General features: G+C 38.6%; 1 protein-coding gene across 3 annotated transcripts in view; it reads right to left on the bottom strand.

Moving 5' to 3' along the window:
• SYNRG (synergin gamma) overlaps window positions 1-17,725 on the bottom strand; it is a 45,190-nt gene that overhangs the window by 18,913 nt on the left and 8,552 nt on the right. For 2 of the 3 annotated variants that reach the window (XM_054209236.1, XM_054209237.1), the window contains exons 5-15: window positions 17,422-17,527; window positions 16,692-16,803; window positions 15,241-15,540; window positions 14,265-14,489; window positions 11,746-11,823; window positions 10,838-11,034; window positions 9,746-9,994; window positions 8,757-8,893; window positions 6,171-6,289; window positions 5,929-5,991; window positions 2,551-3,495 (exon numbers count right to left, since the gene is read on the bottom strand). In XM_054209236.1, coding sequence (XP_054065211.1) covers window positions 2,551-3,495; window positions 5,929-5,991; window positions 6,171-6,289; window positions 8,757-8,893; window positions 9,746-9,994; window positions 10,838-11,034; window positions 11,746-11,823; window positions 14,265-14,489; window positions 15,241-15,540; window positions 16,692-16,803; window positions 17,422-17,527 — 2,531 coding nt within the window. The remainder of the gene's footprint in view (window positions 1-2,550; window positions 3,496-5,928; window positions 5,992-6,170; window positions 6,290-8,756; window positions 8,894-9,745; window positions 9,995-10,837; window positions 11,035-11,745; window positions 11,824-14,264; window positions 14,490-15,240; window positions 15,541-16,691; window positions 16,804-17,421; window positions 17,528-17,725) is intronic. The other variant, XM_054209238.1, reaches the window with a different exon arrangement.

Below are 17,725 nucleotides of genomic sequence, written 5' to 3'. Positions count from 1 at the left end.
AGTGATACATAGGAGCTCGTAAGGGCGTTATCAGAATAAAGCATGCAGGTCAATACTTGCAGAAGAGAGATATCAAAGCAGATCTGAGAAGGCACATTCACACAGGAAATGTTTAGTTGAAATTAGACATTAGAAAAGCAGCAAAAAACCTGAAGTTGATTAAAATATACAGAGATCTCCAATAATGCCAAAGAAAAAGGTACTTTACAGATTCGCAAGTGCAGCAAATGGATAACCCTTTGAGAACACCCGGGTGAGGGTTCGCCCTCGCTGCGACGTTTGGCAGGACACAGACCAAATTAGGTTCATATAACATGACTAGGTGCTAATTAAAATGCTTTGGAGTAAAACGTAAATTTGGTTTAAAAGAAGCAGCCTGGTTGAAACTAACAGCATGCAGCCAGTGCTCAAAGGGTTATACGAAGTAAATGCAAGAGAAATCAGGCAACATTAGTATAATCTACCTTCCACACAAAGAACTATAGCAAAGTTTAAAGAGACAGTATCCCCTTTGGAGAGAGCAAAACTCAAAACCTTTCTTCCCTCAGAGACCAAAGTCTGTCGTACGGGAAGCAACGTCATGATTTCTTTCTGATTTCCAGCGTAAGCAACCTACCTGCCCATACCTGGAAGCTACGCAACGTGAAATCTCCATAGCCAAAGGATAAAGACCTCTGTATGGGTATGTCAGAAAAGTCAAATCATTTATCAGCACCTCTGTCCAGCTGCTGTTTCACTGGAGACGTTACATGGTGTGTGCAAACATACGGCTCCCCGTGACTGGTCTCCCATTGCTCACCAGTGAGGATGACAAAGGGATACTGTCCCTTTTGGACATTAGATTTACAGATCGAAGAAGATTAAGAGGGAAAAAAGATAAATCTGCTTTTTAAGTTATGTAAACCGAAAAAAAAAAAAAAAAAAAAGGACTTGAACACCAACAGTTCATAGCCTGAAATGCATCAAACGTACATATGGGAACACATGAGCAGAGAAGTACTCGTAACAGATCGTCCAGAGCACACTCTGCAACGACATCCAAACTGAGTTCAATGGAGTTAAACTCTCCCTGTGGAAAAACATCTAGCTTGGCACCATAGGAGAATACAGACTTGTTTAATAAAAATAGCTTCTAATTAATACTTCAGAGTTCAAAAGTTTAGCAACAAGCATATGATCAGCTAACCCCTTTAAACAAACCAAAAAAGTCTTTCCTGCCACAAATGGCAATTATTAATCACTGATTGCTGTGGCAAAAGCTCACATCCTGTAGAAGAGCTACATAAGTCAAACTACCACCAAAAGAGGCTAGAAAAATATTAGGAAAAATTGCTTTCAAAACCAAAGTAAACATTCAAGAATACACTGTAGGTGCTACGTTTTTGAAAGCTCACTCAACTTGGAATTTTACCAAGCAGTAATATGAAAATTAAATGTCTTTGCTAATAAATTATTCCTGATATTTTGTACCCTGTTATAGAGTATTTTCCATGTCAAAGTTGCCAACTCAATTCTCTCCCCTACTTAAAAATATCATATAATGCAAAATTACAGTACTGTGTATTTTCTCTACCCATATCTGCAAAACTGGAAGAAATATTTCATATGGAAATAACCAATTCTTGCAGTAACAGCTTTTACATTTGCAGTTTGTGTGCTCCCCCCTGTTCAGAAAAGCCTTTGACTGCGTAATACTTGTCGCTCGAACACAGTAACAGTTCCCGTATTATTGAAGGCCACAGAGCATTAACTACATCTTATCTTCCTATGTACATATGAAAAGAAAAAGCAGGACACTTGGGAAATTTGTTGTATGATATGCGATCAGATCGGAGATGGTCAATTCACTCTCTCAGGAGTACTTTCATAAAGGGAAATTAAAGAAGGTGAAAACCTGATAAAGTCCTGTGGTTTTAAATTTAGGGCCAAGAGCTACCAATTACAAAACTAGCATTAACAGCCCTTTGCACAATTATTCCAACGCGGGTTTTAACTCTAAAAAGTTTATGCAACACTTCTACTCGCAGTCCTGCAATATACTAGCTACACAGATTAAGCCCCACCGTAACGGGAATATACTAGTACTGTTGATTAGACAGCTTTTCATTAACAGCACAAATTAGTGTTCTGCCTACCCTTTTAGAAGCGCAGAGCGGGTTAAATCCCCAAGCCAAATGCTTTGTTGAAACCAAGAGATTATAGTGAGACTCTGCCATTCATCTTGCTAATATAAATGGAATGACATTGTTTGCATTAGAAAGTTTTCCACTCGAATCCCTTAAGTGACAATAGCTAACAGGTACCAGTAATATGATGTTGTCAAATCTCAAAAATAAACTGGCATGGAGTTCAAACTGTTCAATCTATTTATAGTCATCTAAGACAAAAAATAAACACTGCCCTACTAAGGGGCTGTTGGCTAGCGGCTGCAGGGATTTAGAAGTCTTTCACTATTGAAAGACTAGTGCATAATACTGTAATTTAGCACACAGAACAACACCGAAATCTCCCATCACCTACATTACCAGAGCAATCTAACCAGTTCCTCACCTGCTGCTGGTGGATGTTGGCCACTAACTGTTGGCAAATCCAAAGAGCTATCAGACATGACATGCTTAAGATCTCCTCCCACATCAGCCAGTTTCATGTCAAACTGAACAGACAACGCGTCTTCAGAATCCTCCTTGCCAACACTGCTGCCACCAATAGAAGGGAGATCCAGAGACTTCACCGAAGCAGAGTCTTCTTTGGCCTGCTTGAAAGCTGCAACTTTGTCCACCAGAGACTTATCCACGCTGTTGCACGTGGAAGAAAACTTGTTAGAGTGAAAGTCGGCAAAATCATCATCGCTCTTCACTGAAGAAAGCGTGTTGTCCTTGGCCTCCTCAAAGCCTGCTCCAGAGCCTTCCAGAGAAAGCTGTTTGAAGATATCGTACTTGGTGGGCGTAGCAGCGGTGGCAGAGCTCTGCCCACTTTTCACCGTGCTGACAGACGAGCCAGACTGAGGAACGGGACCAGCCTCTAGCTTAAGCGCATTGTATTTGTCATCTGGTTTTTGTTCGGAAAATCCACTGCTATTGTTGAAAGCCATAAAATCTGCAAAGTCATCTTGTCCACCAGCTGATGCGCAATTAGAAAACTCCCCAAAAAGGTTGAAGTCTCCAAACTCATCAGCTAAGCTTGAACTTTTGCTGGGTGCTGGTTGGGCAGATGGAAGGGGTGGTGGAGGAAAGGAGCCCGATTTTGATGTATTGAATGCAGGTGGAAAGGATGGCTGCTTGTTTTCTCCAGTAGAGGAAAAGAGATCCAAGTCTGCTAGATTCAAAGAGGTCTTTGCTTGTGTTTGCTGTTTTGACTGAACGGGCAGAGAAGGGAAGGATGTGGGGAAAGTTTTATCTTTCGTAGGTGGCTCTAATGGTGAGATACTATCAGCGGTTTTAAAATCTGTGAAACCATCATCGGTTCCTGCAGGCTTGAATTCTGCAAGGTTATCTCCTGAGAATAAAAACAAGGAAAAAACAATAAGAAGACACTGCAGTGATAACAAATACATCATACTCACACCATGCAAGCAAGCAAAGTATTTCATGCAGTGTCAGAAGGTTTTATGCAAACTATTTAAATTAAGACCTCAGGATGCACGTAGAACTGCAAACTCAACTTCTATGAACCACACAAGTTTCAAGGTCAGCGATTCTAATATTCATTCCAGCAAACACTTAAGTCTCTCAAATAGCCTCAAAGTCATATTCAATTCCCTTTGCACTGAGTTAATATCAAAACACACCATGACTGATGCAAAAGGTGATCAGTACTGTCTCATTCAGCTTCCATTCTTTTTCCCACCTCATCCTTCCCGTATTTGCTAAGCAATAAATGTAATCTTGAATTTCGCTTATCCCAATAAAGTATTTGGCTTCTTACTGAAGCAATTCTCCCCCTCCCTCCCTTCAAAATATTTCCCAAATGCAGTTTCTTCCTGGGGCATCAGCACAGGGCTGAGACAAAAGCAGCCCTGCTGGTAAGCCAACAGGGGAACACAGGAGACACCAGCCAGACTTGCCTGGTGGCTGAAGGCATTTTGAACAAAGCTCAGTTAAAAGAAGGTAGCCAGCCAACAAGTCTATCCAACTGGGCATAATGGGGAACCCACCGGGGGCAAGAGACAAAGCTTCAAACAAAGAGGAATGCAAGGCAGTGATCCTAATGTGTTGGTTTAGAACATTTTTAAGCTCTCATTTTAATCTATCGTGTTTTCCTTCTGCCAGGTCCACCTAAACATACTCTAGCGTTAAGTGATCAGAACTTCAGTAAACGCAACGTAACTCCAGCATCTTCTGACTTCTGCTGAGGCTGATTACAGTTTTACTAGCAGGCTTGGAGACCGAGTTTCACATGAAACTCAGCACGATTAATCATAAAATGTGCCAATCTCTAGTCTAACTACATACTGAATATAAGATAGTACTATGTAAGGATTATAATTTAAAACTGATTAGCCATTAGGTAAGAATGTTTTCATTGAATTTACATTAAATATTTTGGTGTACTAATTTTACAAGTTTCTTCTTGTTCATACACAATTATTTTTTTTTTTATAAAGCAATTTCTTTTGAACATGAAAAATGTTTAGTTTAACCCATTCACCAGCATGTACATACTTAGGCTACTTGTAAATTTAAAGTATTGATGCGTACTTCAAGACAAGTGTCCAATATACAGATTTCGTTCTATTTTAGAAGTACACCATTAACATTTAATTCTTAAGATAGCACACAGCGTCATACTTTAAATTAGATAAACCAAGATTTAAAAGAATATTCTTTATAGTGGTAGTAAAGGACCACGACAATACCTAACATATCCTTCCATTCTCCCTCCCCTCCAAATCAATTCACTTCGCCCAGCAACAATACCAATATTCATGAAATTGCTATTCCACGATCAAACCTAAAACATCACAGCAAACTAAACTTACTGATGAATTGCAAACTTTTCCGTTAGAAATGTAAGCAGCTGGTGAAAGGGTTAAGAGAGGTCAGACCTGGATAGCAGGCAAATACAGAAATTTTCTATATTTTAGAACACGTATGGCAAAAGATAAAATGTTATTTCATTTCATTGCATGCATTTAACCCTGAAGAGGTAATGAGCATAAGAACCTCACAAAACTTTACAGAAGTTTCAGAAACTCAGTGTCTGAAAAAAAGAGTTCCATCTTTGAAAAAGGAGGAGTAGGAGTGAACTCAAGTCTAGAATCTAAAGTTGTTTTCTAATAATGAAACAAAATGCTGGGTATAACATAACTCTGTGGAAGTCAGGTTAAGTTAGTAATATGTTCATTTTCTGATCTGTCTACTGGTTACCACTTATATCACATAAATGAGTTAGACACAGATAGTTCTGGAAACGGCTTAGGGAGACTCTGCTTTTGTAATTACACAGATGTTGCGCCTCAGATGCCATCTAGGTTTTATTTTTCCCAATCAAAAACAATTAAACACAAAATTCAAAATAAGTGATCAGATTTATTCTTAGAGCACCAGAGACCATGAAAAGTTTAAATTCTGCCCTAACAATAGAAATAAGCTGCATTTTGTCCAGAAGCATCTTATTCTGTCTTCTAAGAATACACGATTCCATACTTAAAATGAACAAATTCCTACCATATTGTTATTTTAAAATAAAACTCAGAAGCATCCAAAAGAGATGCCAATCTTCTAGAAGTACAATTTGTAGATTGTTCCAATAGTATATTGCACTGTTTTTTCAGGATACTTCCTGCTAAGTTGTTTAGAGCAGAAGCACTATTCTTCTAGAATTCTAGCAATGGAAATTCTGCAGCTCATGGACAATTGCTAAAAAAAAAAAATAAAATAATAATCATGAAAGCATATTAAAACCGTTCCAAAAAAACCCACTGCTTACCTAAGTATTTGCTCTCTGATGGTTGCTCTAACTCACGGAAAGCACTATACTTGTCTCCACAATCTAGAGAACATGAGAGAAGAAATAAATTTACATAAAGATGTTAGGAACTTCTTTCCTAAATTTTATAGCGGCATAACTTCTCTGATTTTTTTTATATTAACATTTTACCAGTGCTAAAACCAAGATATATGAAATATTGCAATAAATTTCTCAAAGTGGTTGCATATTTTTGCCTTTACCTCCAAAAGTAGCTGTACTTTCAGAAGGCTTCTCAGCTGCAATTCCTTTAAACACAGCATACTTATCAGCTGACGTGAGCGTCTTATTACCTGGCAGTGGCATTAGTAAAGAAGGAACACTAAAAACAAAAAGAGATAAAAGCAAAGTTCCTTAATTTAACCGTAAGAGATCTGCGTTTCCAGGTTTTATCTGGAGGAGCCTCTTATTATGACTACACAATTTGGATCACTAAACCTAAGCTTGTACCCTAAAGAGTTCTTAATCAAGAACCTGATTAAACTACCTCAATATCTGTTAAGAATAAGAGAATGTAAACAGGCAGCTGGGTAACTGATGGGTGAATTTGCACTTTATCTCACCTAATTGCATATCTTTAGGCCAGAAGTCAGTTTTCACCCTTCTTGATTTTAATTTGTACCAAAACATGAACAAAACACGTGAACTTTACACCACGGGAATTCTTAGCCCGGGAGAGAATAAGCACACAGGAATCACTGCTGTTTAATTAATCACTTCGCCCAGGGCAACGCAAGGACAATTCTTGCTGATAGGACTAGATACTGTAAAGAGCTAAAACCGCATGAGATTTTGCCAGCTCCATACTTTCATCTTATCTACTTTTGGTTATATTTCATTACATATTGCAAAATTAAGAGAATAAAGTGGAACCACTGTTCAAAAGGAAGGAAAGGATAACTTTGAATTTCAGTCGGTGCAGATCAGCGAGTTCAGGTAGCTAGCTAATCAGCGAAATAAGGATGAGGCCACAGTTACGCAAGCAAATCTTTTTGCACATAAACACACTCTATATAGTAAACCTGCCGTAATAACCTAACACCATGTTAGCAACTGCTGTAAGATTTAAAAGACGTTTCACGAGAGCTTTGCTTGCCCTCCACACAAGCCCCCTTATCAGACCTTGGCAGCTCTAGAGAACAACATCCTTTACATATGAATAATGCATTTTACCTCTAGTTTATGTCATTCAATACTATGCACATTGAAAACGTGAATGAATTTCTATGGCTTTCTTTGGCCTGAAGCAAGAATCTTTCCAGAGCCATTTAAATCTCCTTATCAGCAGCCTACAAGCAACACACAAACCTAGCACTTGCACACACGTGCTAATGATGGTCTGTGATGCTTGCAGACAGACAGGGCGATCTCAAAAAATATAGCTTATGGTAACATAATTAAATGTCACATCACTGCAAAACAGGCTATTAGATATGCAGCCTCGGCAAATGTAATGGTTAATCAGCTGTACTCTACAGATGGCTTTTTTTTAAATAAAGCTCCATAAGCAATTAGATTATGGCTCATTGTAACATTCTGTTCAAAACTGAACGCTTTTACAACTGAATAAAGAGAACTGCTCCAGTGAAAAAGAAACACTGGTTTTAAATTTATTTATTTTTTATGATCCCCTATTTCCCATTGTGGAATTTACAAACAATGCTTCTATTAAAACTTTCAGTAACAATAGCTTTAATTGCAAAATGATGTCTAATAGAAATATACTTAAAATAGAGCATCTTCAGATACACGTGGCATTAACTGACAGCAAAATTAAACTGCTTACATAGAATGCCATTAGGCACAGTGTAACGGAACAATTTGTTTTAGTATCCTCATTTGATGTCACTGGTGAGGAAGCCACTGGTAATCACCGCTTACCTGGAAAGTGCTAGTTCTATTTGCAACTAAGAACAGTCGGTTCAATACACAGAAAATGTGTACGTCTGCAATTAGACACCAGGGAGGTACACAGAAGTTTGCCATGTGCAGGAGAAGGAAACAACGCTGAAATTTTGTAATCACAGGACTTTGAAGGATTAATTGTAAACTCTCAAAGGGAGTAAACATGCTTACTTATTTTGTTATACAAAATTTGCCTGATCCAGAATTACATTTTGGCAGTCTCCCAAAGGAAAAGCCAAGATTGCTGAAGTCTGAATGAGATGTCAATTGAGATTTAGAGTCAGTTATCAAAAGTTTAAGCACTGGCCAGAGAAACGACAGAAATAACAAAAACCCTGTCCACTGGAGTTCTCGGTCATTTAAGAGTGATGTTGTGCTCTTTGCATGAGTTTTGGGGTCCATATTCAGGGCCCAAAGAAAGACCTTGATGTCAGCAAACCATTTCCATCAGCTCCAACAAACATGGGGTGATACTTTTAATGGAAGCGCACAGCACTCAACGCAGAACTCCTCTGTTCCAGGGTATTTTTTCTGAATAGCTTTATGCAAGATTTTCGCCAGAACACACAGTATGAAGTAACTTTCAATTGCCTGTGCAGTAGTATAAACACTTAAAAACCTATCCCCATACCTTGTAAACGCAATTTACCTCAGCATGATGACTAGATGCTAAAGAACGGCCAACCACCTATGGCACATCAAATGTCATTTTTGATTCAGAAAGCCTAATTGTAGTTGTAACAACCTTCAAAAGAAGCTGTCAGAGTAGAAGTCAGGTGACAGAAGAAAATTACAGGCGAGAAAGCTACCCACAAAAGAGGAAAATATTTCATTTCTTAAAGAGTTCTAAAATACTGAAGGGGTGGAAATCAAAGATCTACTACCTGCTCCTGTGCTGTGAACTGGCTGCTTTGGAGGAGGCAGCTACATCCCCTTGGAAATCAGCGAAAGAGTCATCTAGTGAGCCAGACTTTGAAGCATCTTGAAACTCCTGGAAGTCATCATCTTCTGGTTTTACTACCTGAATTACAAACAACATGTTAATTGCCATATTGTTGCCTTTTCAAATTGTCATATAGCATGAGAGCAGTTCAGAGCAGTGTGATCAACTCAGGAGAAAAAAAAAAAAAAAAAAAAACAGCAAAAGAAGGAAAAAACCTTTCAACATTAGCATGCAAAAATCAGCATGGTCATACTACTTCACCTGCACCTCACTCAACTCAAAACACAAGGTGTGCAGGATTAGAAGTAGTATGCATGAAGAACAGGTGAACAGGGAACTCTCAAGTCCTTTCATGTTAAATGTATTATTGATTAGAGCCATGTAATCTTTTAATACAGGACAAATATTAATAATTTAAATCTATCAGTAATTTTAAATCAATACACACAGCAAAAGCATCAGAAGAAATATTTTCTGAAGAAGAATGGACCATATTTGCAAACACCAAAATTTTATCCCCTACATGATTTAGTGTTGTAAATCAAAGGTTTTCATAGTTCTCGGCTTCTCATGAAAACTCTGAATTATTTTACCAGCTACGAGACTCTATTACGTAGTTTAATATAAAATTCCATTTTAGGTGTATTATAAAATCCTAACAACAAGTAAAATCCTCTTGCAATGCAATTAGTCTGTAACAGAGAATGCTTTGTACCTCTTCTAATGCCACTAGAAAAAAATGGAAAAATAAAAGAAGATCCTTAGTGGCATGACTTCATGTTTTCTGATGTCATGTGCTAGATTTCAACTCCATTTTTTGCTTTTTACTTAAAGTCTGTTGTCACTACATAGCTCTGAAAGAGTCAGGCTAATTCTCTTTCCAGGACAAGGGAGCTTTCCCAGGCAAGAAGAGCAGAAGAGCGAGCTGACCTGGCTGGGCGGGTAGGCTGGCACGAATCCTGCTGAAGGCTGTGCTGCAGCTCCGCCCGCCGGTGCCGTGATGCTCATTCCCATCACAGCCGGCCCGATGCTGAGAGGCATGGAGACCGGCGGCGTGGAGGGCAGCAGGGGTGGCTGGCTCACTGTCACAGGCAGCGGCATTGGAAATCCAGTTAAAGTAGGAACGGGGGCTGCTGGAAACTGGTTTAATACTTCAGGACTCACTGCAGGTATTCCTCTCTGCAAAGGCAGAAAAGCAAAGAGAACCATACACGTGTACATGTCAACAAAAAGGCAAACTGCATTCTCAATTCCAGTTTCTAGCTTGTATTATTGACATCATGAAAGAGCAGGGTACTGGTCAAGCTTCAAGTAAACCCTCCAAAGCAAAACCCACTATCAAGAGCCTGTGTAAGTGAATGGTATTCAACACCCTGACAGCTGGAGTTACACAGAGGGTAATGTACCTGTCTGAGTGGGCAGAGGCATTTGACAGCATTCGACAGCATTCTTGTTCGGCTTCTAGTAAACCAATCAAGTAAGCGCTGGCAAAAGCTATGCTGAACCTCGTGGGTGCTATATCATCTTTCCTGCACGCCACCCCCACAAGGTAACTCAGCTTTGATCTTCACTGCTCAAGATACCTTAATTTTTCATACAGGGGTGGTATTTAGAAATAAACTGCTAAGAGATGACACTACGCTGACAAATAATGGAAGCCTAAAATTCACACTCCACTGGTTCAGACTAAGGGCATACAAGGACCATATAGTTTGAGGAAAACAGATGTGTATACAACAGAAGAAAATCAGCCAGTATTTTCTACTAGAAATGCATATCCATGTGTTTGGTAGGCACAGCTAAGAACTATCTTGAACTGACACTAAAGAAAGGAGTAACTGAAATGTAAATGCAGGGGATGAAATTATAATCCCACTGAAGTTACAAGGGGAGTTTCCTCTCTGGATTTCAACAGACATAGTATTTTACTACAGGTGTGGTATACCAGCCACTTGTGCCAACACGTAATCATGGCAGATTAGTGAAGCCTTTTTGCACTAATCTCCAAAGCGCTAGTCATACCTGAGTTACTGCTATCATAGCCAGGACAGCGTAGAGCTCTTCTTTTGTGAGCTTCCCAGGAGTAGTGCGGTTGGCTAAAGCCCAGATTTGCCCAAGAGTCTCTCTGGGCAATCCAGACGACATCAGGATGGGATAGAGTTTAGCTGTATCTATTCCAGTAGGAGTCAAAGTGGTTTCTAAAATTTTCTTATACAACTCTGTTAAAAGGGAGTCAGTATTAGACAGTGGCAACTGCTGTTCTCAAGTGAATTTAAGATCGCTTTTCTATTTTGTCGCAAACTCAACATTATATCCAGTTAGTACCACTCAAAGTGTAAGGTAAACCAACAGCATTCCGGCATCGTATTTATCATCATGTTTTCATCTAAATGTGCTATCGGATGGTCTTTACAGGCAGGTTTAAAACAAGTAACGAAGTATTTTATAAAAAATACGGTTAGGGCTCTATTTCAAAACATGTTTCATTAAAAAAATTGCAGGATAATCTATATAAAAAGATAGTTACAACAGCTTTATGTATTTAAACCTCAGGGTAATCAATATTTATTACAGCATCTCATTTTCTATTTACTATGTTATTTGCATATATAAGATAAATAGCCTTAAGAAACGAGCCTGCTTAATTACAAGACATGCCAAAAAACAGACTACCCATGAAAGCAGTATTATCATCAATGCAACCTCTACTAGCATAATCTTCTGTCATAACAAATTCTAGATTAAACATTTAACACGCTTGAATAAAATCCATACTTCTTCAAATATAAAGCCACCATATGAGTGGCTTTGATACATATAATGTATCAAAGATACATTCATTTGATGACCAAAGAATAATACTTCAATCGATAAATGGCAATGTAAGCACATGTACATTCACACCGTACACTGCCCACTTTCTTTTTTACCTGGGACCAAGCTATCGTTGTAAATCCAAGGAGGCATCATTTGCTGAATTGGGTCCTGTGAAGGGAATACTCCAACTCCTAAACATATCCCATTCAGGAAGAAAAAGACAGACAGTTGTATTAGGATATACAGGTTCAGAGTGTAAAGATCTCAGACACCAGATCGCAGTTGGTCAGTCTCATTTAGCATTTCAGGCAAAGATTTCAGATCGGAATTACTGTGCTCAGAGGAAAAACAGCGACTGCAGGAATATGCATTTCAATGTAAGTAGAATGATTTGGCAGTAACAGCAAGAATATAGTTATATACATAATGAAAAAAGGAGGCTCCTCATTTGCTTCCCTCTTAATTTCTAGTTGTACAGAAGCTCGTCTTTTTGTCTCTTAAACCTTCATAGCAGCATTTCTGTGCCATATCAAATTTAGTCTCCCCATCAACTATATGCTATTCAGGCTACTTGCGGAATAAATAAATTCATACCTACCGTAAGAACCACAATGTTCCACTAGAACATCTTTATCAGGGAAGTCCACAACCTATTGGACTGAATCTCAGCAAGATCCCAACCCACGATCCCAAACATGAAACCCTGGCCCCACTGCTTCTAGTCTTGAGATCCAGAAGACATCACAGCCGCCTTCATGACGCGATCTGCCACACTTTACTCCCTCCAAATTGGTTATTTCCTCTCCACTGTGTGGACTCTTCCCCTCAGTCTCATGGTTTTACTTCCTATCTAGTCTCCGTAAGCAAGTTTTATGCTTGGCTTGGATGCAATGCTGACAAAAATCAGAATCATTTCAGATTTCATTGTCTTTCCCAGTGCCCTTGCATCTCCTCATCTTCCACACGGATTGTCTCCTGACTGCAGTCTGATTTCTAATCATCTCACAACTCCAAGCACATTTTAATATAAGCAATTCCTTCCATTTCACCAGTCGAGTGAAATAAATTTGCTACTTCCTCCAGTCTCATTGCTCTCCAGCTTTAACCACCTTTCCATACGCTTCTGCATCCTCCCAATTCTTGCATCTCACCCTTGAATCCCTCTGATAAAATCCAGCCCCTTAAAAATCAAATAATATGAGAAGTGAAAAGGAATTCTCAGCCATATTTAGTTGATAGATAGGAGAGTCCTACTCAAAATTTTGATAATATCTAGATGACAAGGGTCTGCCATTTTTCAGCATTGTCACAACTAAACTACTTCTGTTCCTCACAAAGTACTTCAGCTCATCCTTCAAAGCACTCTTAACATTTGGAACTATGCTTAGCTATTGTTACTCTACATAACTACTTCCAGCACCACCTTCATCTGCAGGCTGTATTTAAACTCACTCTGTCTCACACTCATTTAAGGGCAGTGTCCTGCCTCCATCCACTCCCCCCCCCCCTTTTTTTTTTTTTTAAGTGAGGCATCAGATTGTGTTGGATTTGTACAAAATGAACAATGCAATTGACTGAACTATGAATAAATGAACAGCTCCTATTTCATGCTGTATATTCTTTAAAGTCACTTTTAGCAATTTACTGTGTATTACAAAGCCCCTCCACTTATTAAAAATGCCCGTTCAGACCATTTAATTTCATCCAATAATGTCTTTTAAATACATTGGATAAGAAAACACTTGAAAGCAGCATATCCAATGACTTAGAAGAGGAACACATGAGTTTATTAATTAAAAGTTACGGTACTTATAGGAAAGAAATAACTGCTTGAGAAAGTGTCCAATTCAATTATCTACAGACCAGCAGCTTTGTCCCCTTTCTCCGTCTCCTCTCACCCCCCAGCAAAGCGAGATCATACAAAGGACTACAAGTATTTTTATCATGCTTGACTACAAGTGGAGCCCGTGTTTCATGTAACCCTTGAGTACGACATCAGAGCACTAACCAAGGTGCACCAGAGACCTTGCATCTATTTTGATTGGAATAAAGCAAAACCAAACAGTCAATAGTTAGCGTTAATAAAATCCAAACTGGAACTAAAGCTTGCTCGAAGTTTTCATCTAGTCCAGCTTTTGAAATTTTGATCCCTAAAGCACAGATAGTTTTAGACATAACGCATGTAAGCGGCAAATTGTTTGGGAAAGAAGTATTAAATGCCTAAGAGTTTTAACCTAACAAGATTTTATCCCCTCCAAGTTAAAACATGAAAACCCACCGTGACATTGACTATCTTTAGTAATGTTTCCTTAAATAATTTTAAAAAATAATAATAATCTTTAGAGAGCACATTTTTTTTTCCCATGAAAGAGGACAGAATATTTTGAAACAGCAGACCTGATTAAACAAACATGTTAAAAGTGATGACAGCAGTAAATTCATGTGGAAAAAGTTCAGAGCAAAATCATAGTTGTTATACGTTTAGCAAGGAGCAGGAGGTACTGACACATTATTCAAGCAGGCATTCAGAGCAAAATGATGCAGGATTGGCCTCAGAATTAGCGTACAGAGTGTTAGCATTCAAGCAGCATCTTATTAGATTTAAATTCTGTCAAATGTTTCATTTGCTCACCACACTCTTCAACTGCTATGTTTTGTTCTGAAGCCTTGTGCACCTCTGCAGCAGTGATACCGCTTTCATGTCCACCTACAACATCCCAGTCATTGATGGTTAGACTGGGATGAACTTGGCTTGCAGCTGAGGCTTTGTGCCCAACTTCGGATGTTTTAAGTTTGATTTGCTCGTGTTCAGATTCATTTGAGCCATTATTTAAGACTTTCTCCTCCAAGGAAGAGCCTGAATGAACAGCAGGAGGAATTATTTATATTTTGTTATTAACCACCCAGATTGCAATTCCCCACTTTCAAAGGAAAAGCATTACTGGTACCACCGATGAATTATCAATATGAGTATCCGTCCCAGTTCAGACCAATAGTACCACCCTGTTCAAACACTTTTATAGCCTGATTCTGCCCTTTACTTACCATGCATTACACAACAAACGAACAAACACCAACAAGCAGGAGAAGGAATACATGAAACTATTTTCTGTATTAGGATTACCGTTGCATAATCATCTAGGCATCGGTAGCAGAGATGTCCAGTATCTACTTACACCTGCAAAATTCTTCATTTTAATCTCACCACCATCCATTTAGCCTCCAAGAGAGGAAGCACACAAGTGCTCCACATTAGCCTAATAGTTCTTTTTTTATACCACCATCTCAACTGTATCGTTTTCCACTACACAGACTTACAAAGATGCTAGCACACAAGACTTAATTCACTTAAGATCAGTCATATGCATATTTAGCAATCTTTGGATCACACATGGCTTGCTTTTACAGCGCAGTTCTAAGGTAAGGAAGAAGGGGACTTAAGTCATCTTTTTACACGGATCAGCAGGTTTCTACTTAATTGCCTATATATTACTTCTTTCAGCCAGACTGAAAAAAAAACCAACAAAATAAGTAAAGACTCTGTGTAGCTCTATGACAGAAGGTGATATGTAAAAATAAAATAAAAAAAAAAAATACTTTGGCGTTACCTGTTTTATGGATATTGGGTGAAGATGCAGAGGTAGGAAAACAAGGAACCTGCCCAGTTGTACCATGCAGGATGGGTAACACTGGAGTCTGGGCTGGAGGGAGAGGTTGGACCACAGCCTTTTCTGAAAGCAGTTGCCCAGCCTCAGCAGGAGAATGGAAAGGCTGGAAAGGCTGAGAGGTGGACTGAGGCACCAGTTTGGGGATTTCAACAGGCCCTTGTATAAAGTCACTAAATTCTTCATCATCGAGAAAAGCAGAGTGAGAAACAGATACAGCAGAATGGGATGATGTGGGATGATCTGTAAAATGGAATGAACACACAATGCAAAGTGATGAGGAAAAGGTTCATGGGTGGAAAGGCAGGAAAAGTGGCAAATACTAGGTATACATAGCAAATGGGTGAGGGGAAACAGCAGTGGAGGCATTATTTGACAGAGATGTGAAGAGTTGTTGTCAGCGTAACAAACACATAAAGCAAAACTGAGCAGCCGCTTCCAACCATGCATCTTCTCTCCCAGGTTTTTATGATGTAAACACTTTGATTGAAACTTGATTCCTAACAGTGGTTGAGGAAGTGTTCTGTTTGTTTTAAACAGACTGGGTCAAAACAAATCAAGAAGTAATATTTCAAACTGGACATAATGAGGGTGTGCACAGGAGGGGGACATTCTCCCTCAAAGGAGTGTTTTATCCTCAAAAGCTCAATAATATATCATAAGACACGTAAGAAATGTGTACTTATTTAGACAATCTGCTGTTTGATCCCTTGCATAGTTACCCATTTTAACAGAACTGACTTAGAATGGGCAAATCTACAGACAACAGAAAATTGTCAGAAACCACCTGTAACTTCAAAAGTATCAAAGAGCAAATCCACAGTAGAGATAAACATTTTATACAGGAAAAAACTTGTCTAGATAAGCTTTGTTTCAGGCTAGACACAGAACAAACTATACTGCAACCCACAGGAAATCTTCAGTAGTAATTGTTACAAATACAGTAATTACTGAGAATACAGAAGGCTTCGGTTTGACCATGCCCGGGCAACAGTACCCAAGTAAGCTGTTACAGTACACGTTTTGATCATTGTTAGCACTTGTATGGCACTTCTTGCCTTCAAAAGCACTCTGCAAAACATTAATTAATGCTTTGACTAGAGGAGAACAAACATATTATCATTTTCCATGCTATTTCATGTTAAAGACAGCACGTTAAGCTTTATTCTAAAAATTTCAATTCTAATATAAGTTGGTATCTAATATTTCACCCTCATAACCTGACCACACAAACAGTTGCTAGAATGACACTTTATTTTACAAGACAGTTAATCCACTCACTTTGTTCCACCAAACAAAAATACTTCTTGGAATTAGTTCCCCCTGCTGAGGATTTCAAACATTAGAGTTTTATTTTCAGTTGAAAGATGAGAAAAATTAGAAAAATTACAAACCTGGCTTTTTTGGATGTGAGGCTGGTGTTGGGTGCATTTTAGCATCTCTAGAAAAACCATCTAAATTTCCTTTAATGGCTTCCAAAGCATCATCCCTGCTTTTTTCACCTGTCTGAAACACCACAGAACACATTTTGAAAAATTCACAGAACAGCTCAATTTTCTCTCAATATCCACACTTCTTCAGTACAAAAATGAGCAATGCCTGCTGTTACATCAAACCCTTCTTTCTCCAGCAGTGCCTTCCCGAAGCATATCAACAATAACTCCCCCATTTAGAAAGCATTTATTTTGCAGACTACACCATAGCGGTGTTTCTCCGCCTTTAGACGACATAGCTTTATGCACAGGAACCTTACTCAGCTGTTTCTATTCCTACAGATAAGGGCCTTCGAGTTCATTGCAAGTGTCCAAAACTTTGGATAAAGTTAACAAACAAGGCACCAAACATTCTCTGTTCCAGAAACTCAGTCTGTTCCCAAATGTTACACACCAAGTTGGTTTATTTTTCAAAAGCTGATTTCATTTTCAACACCAGACTTTGTTTACATTACACCAACAGTGTCTAAAGGACTGACTATTTCAGATGCTTTTCGAGACGTAATCTGATGTCTCATATAAATTCACCAGTTATTTGCTTGTTGAGAGAACCAATCCCAATAAAAGCCATAAAAACAAACAAACTAAAGAAAGAAACATCCATTTATTACATTTATTATTTAGGACCTACCTTAGGTTTCACACTGCTTAGGAGTCTCAGCTTTTGTTTCTGCTCTTCAAACTGGCGCCGCTTTCTTTCTTCTTCTAAGAATTTCTGCTGGTGCTCAAATCTCTTCCTGAAGCAAAATAATTTTTAAAAATTTAAAAATATTTTTTCATTACAATTGTTTTCATTACAATTTTCATGGCAAGCTTCTGCTTGATTTTTCTATTTCTTCTGCCTCAAATTTAGATGACTTGGTGCACACATTTCTACTTCTTCTCAGAGCTGTACAACAGCCACTACTAACTTCATAGATGGCTTTCAAATGCAA

This window comes from Rissa tridactyla, chromosome 7 (assembly GCF_028500815.1).
Source record: "Rissa tridactyla isolate bRisTri1 chromosome 7, bRisTri1.patW.cur.20221130, whole genome shotgun sequence".
Lineage (NCBI taxonomy): Eukaryota > Metazoa > Chordata > Aves > Charadriiformes > Laridae > Rissa > Rissa tridactyla.
The sequence above is the reverse complement of the archived record's forward strand: the minus strand, read 5'-3'. Positions and strand labels throughout refer to the sequence as shown.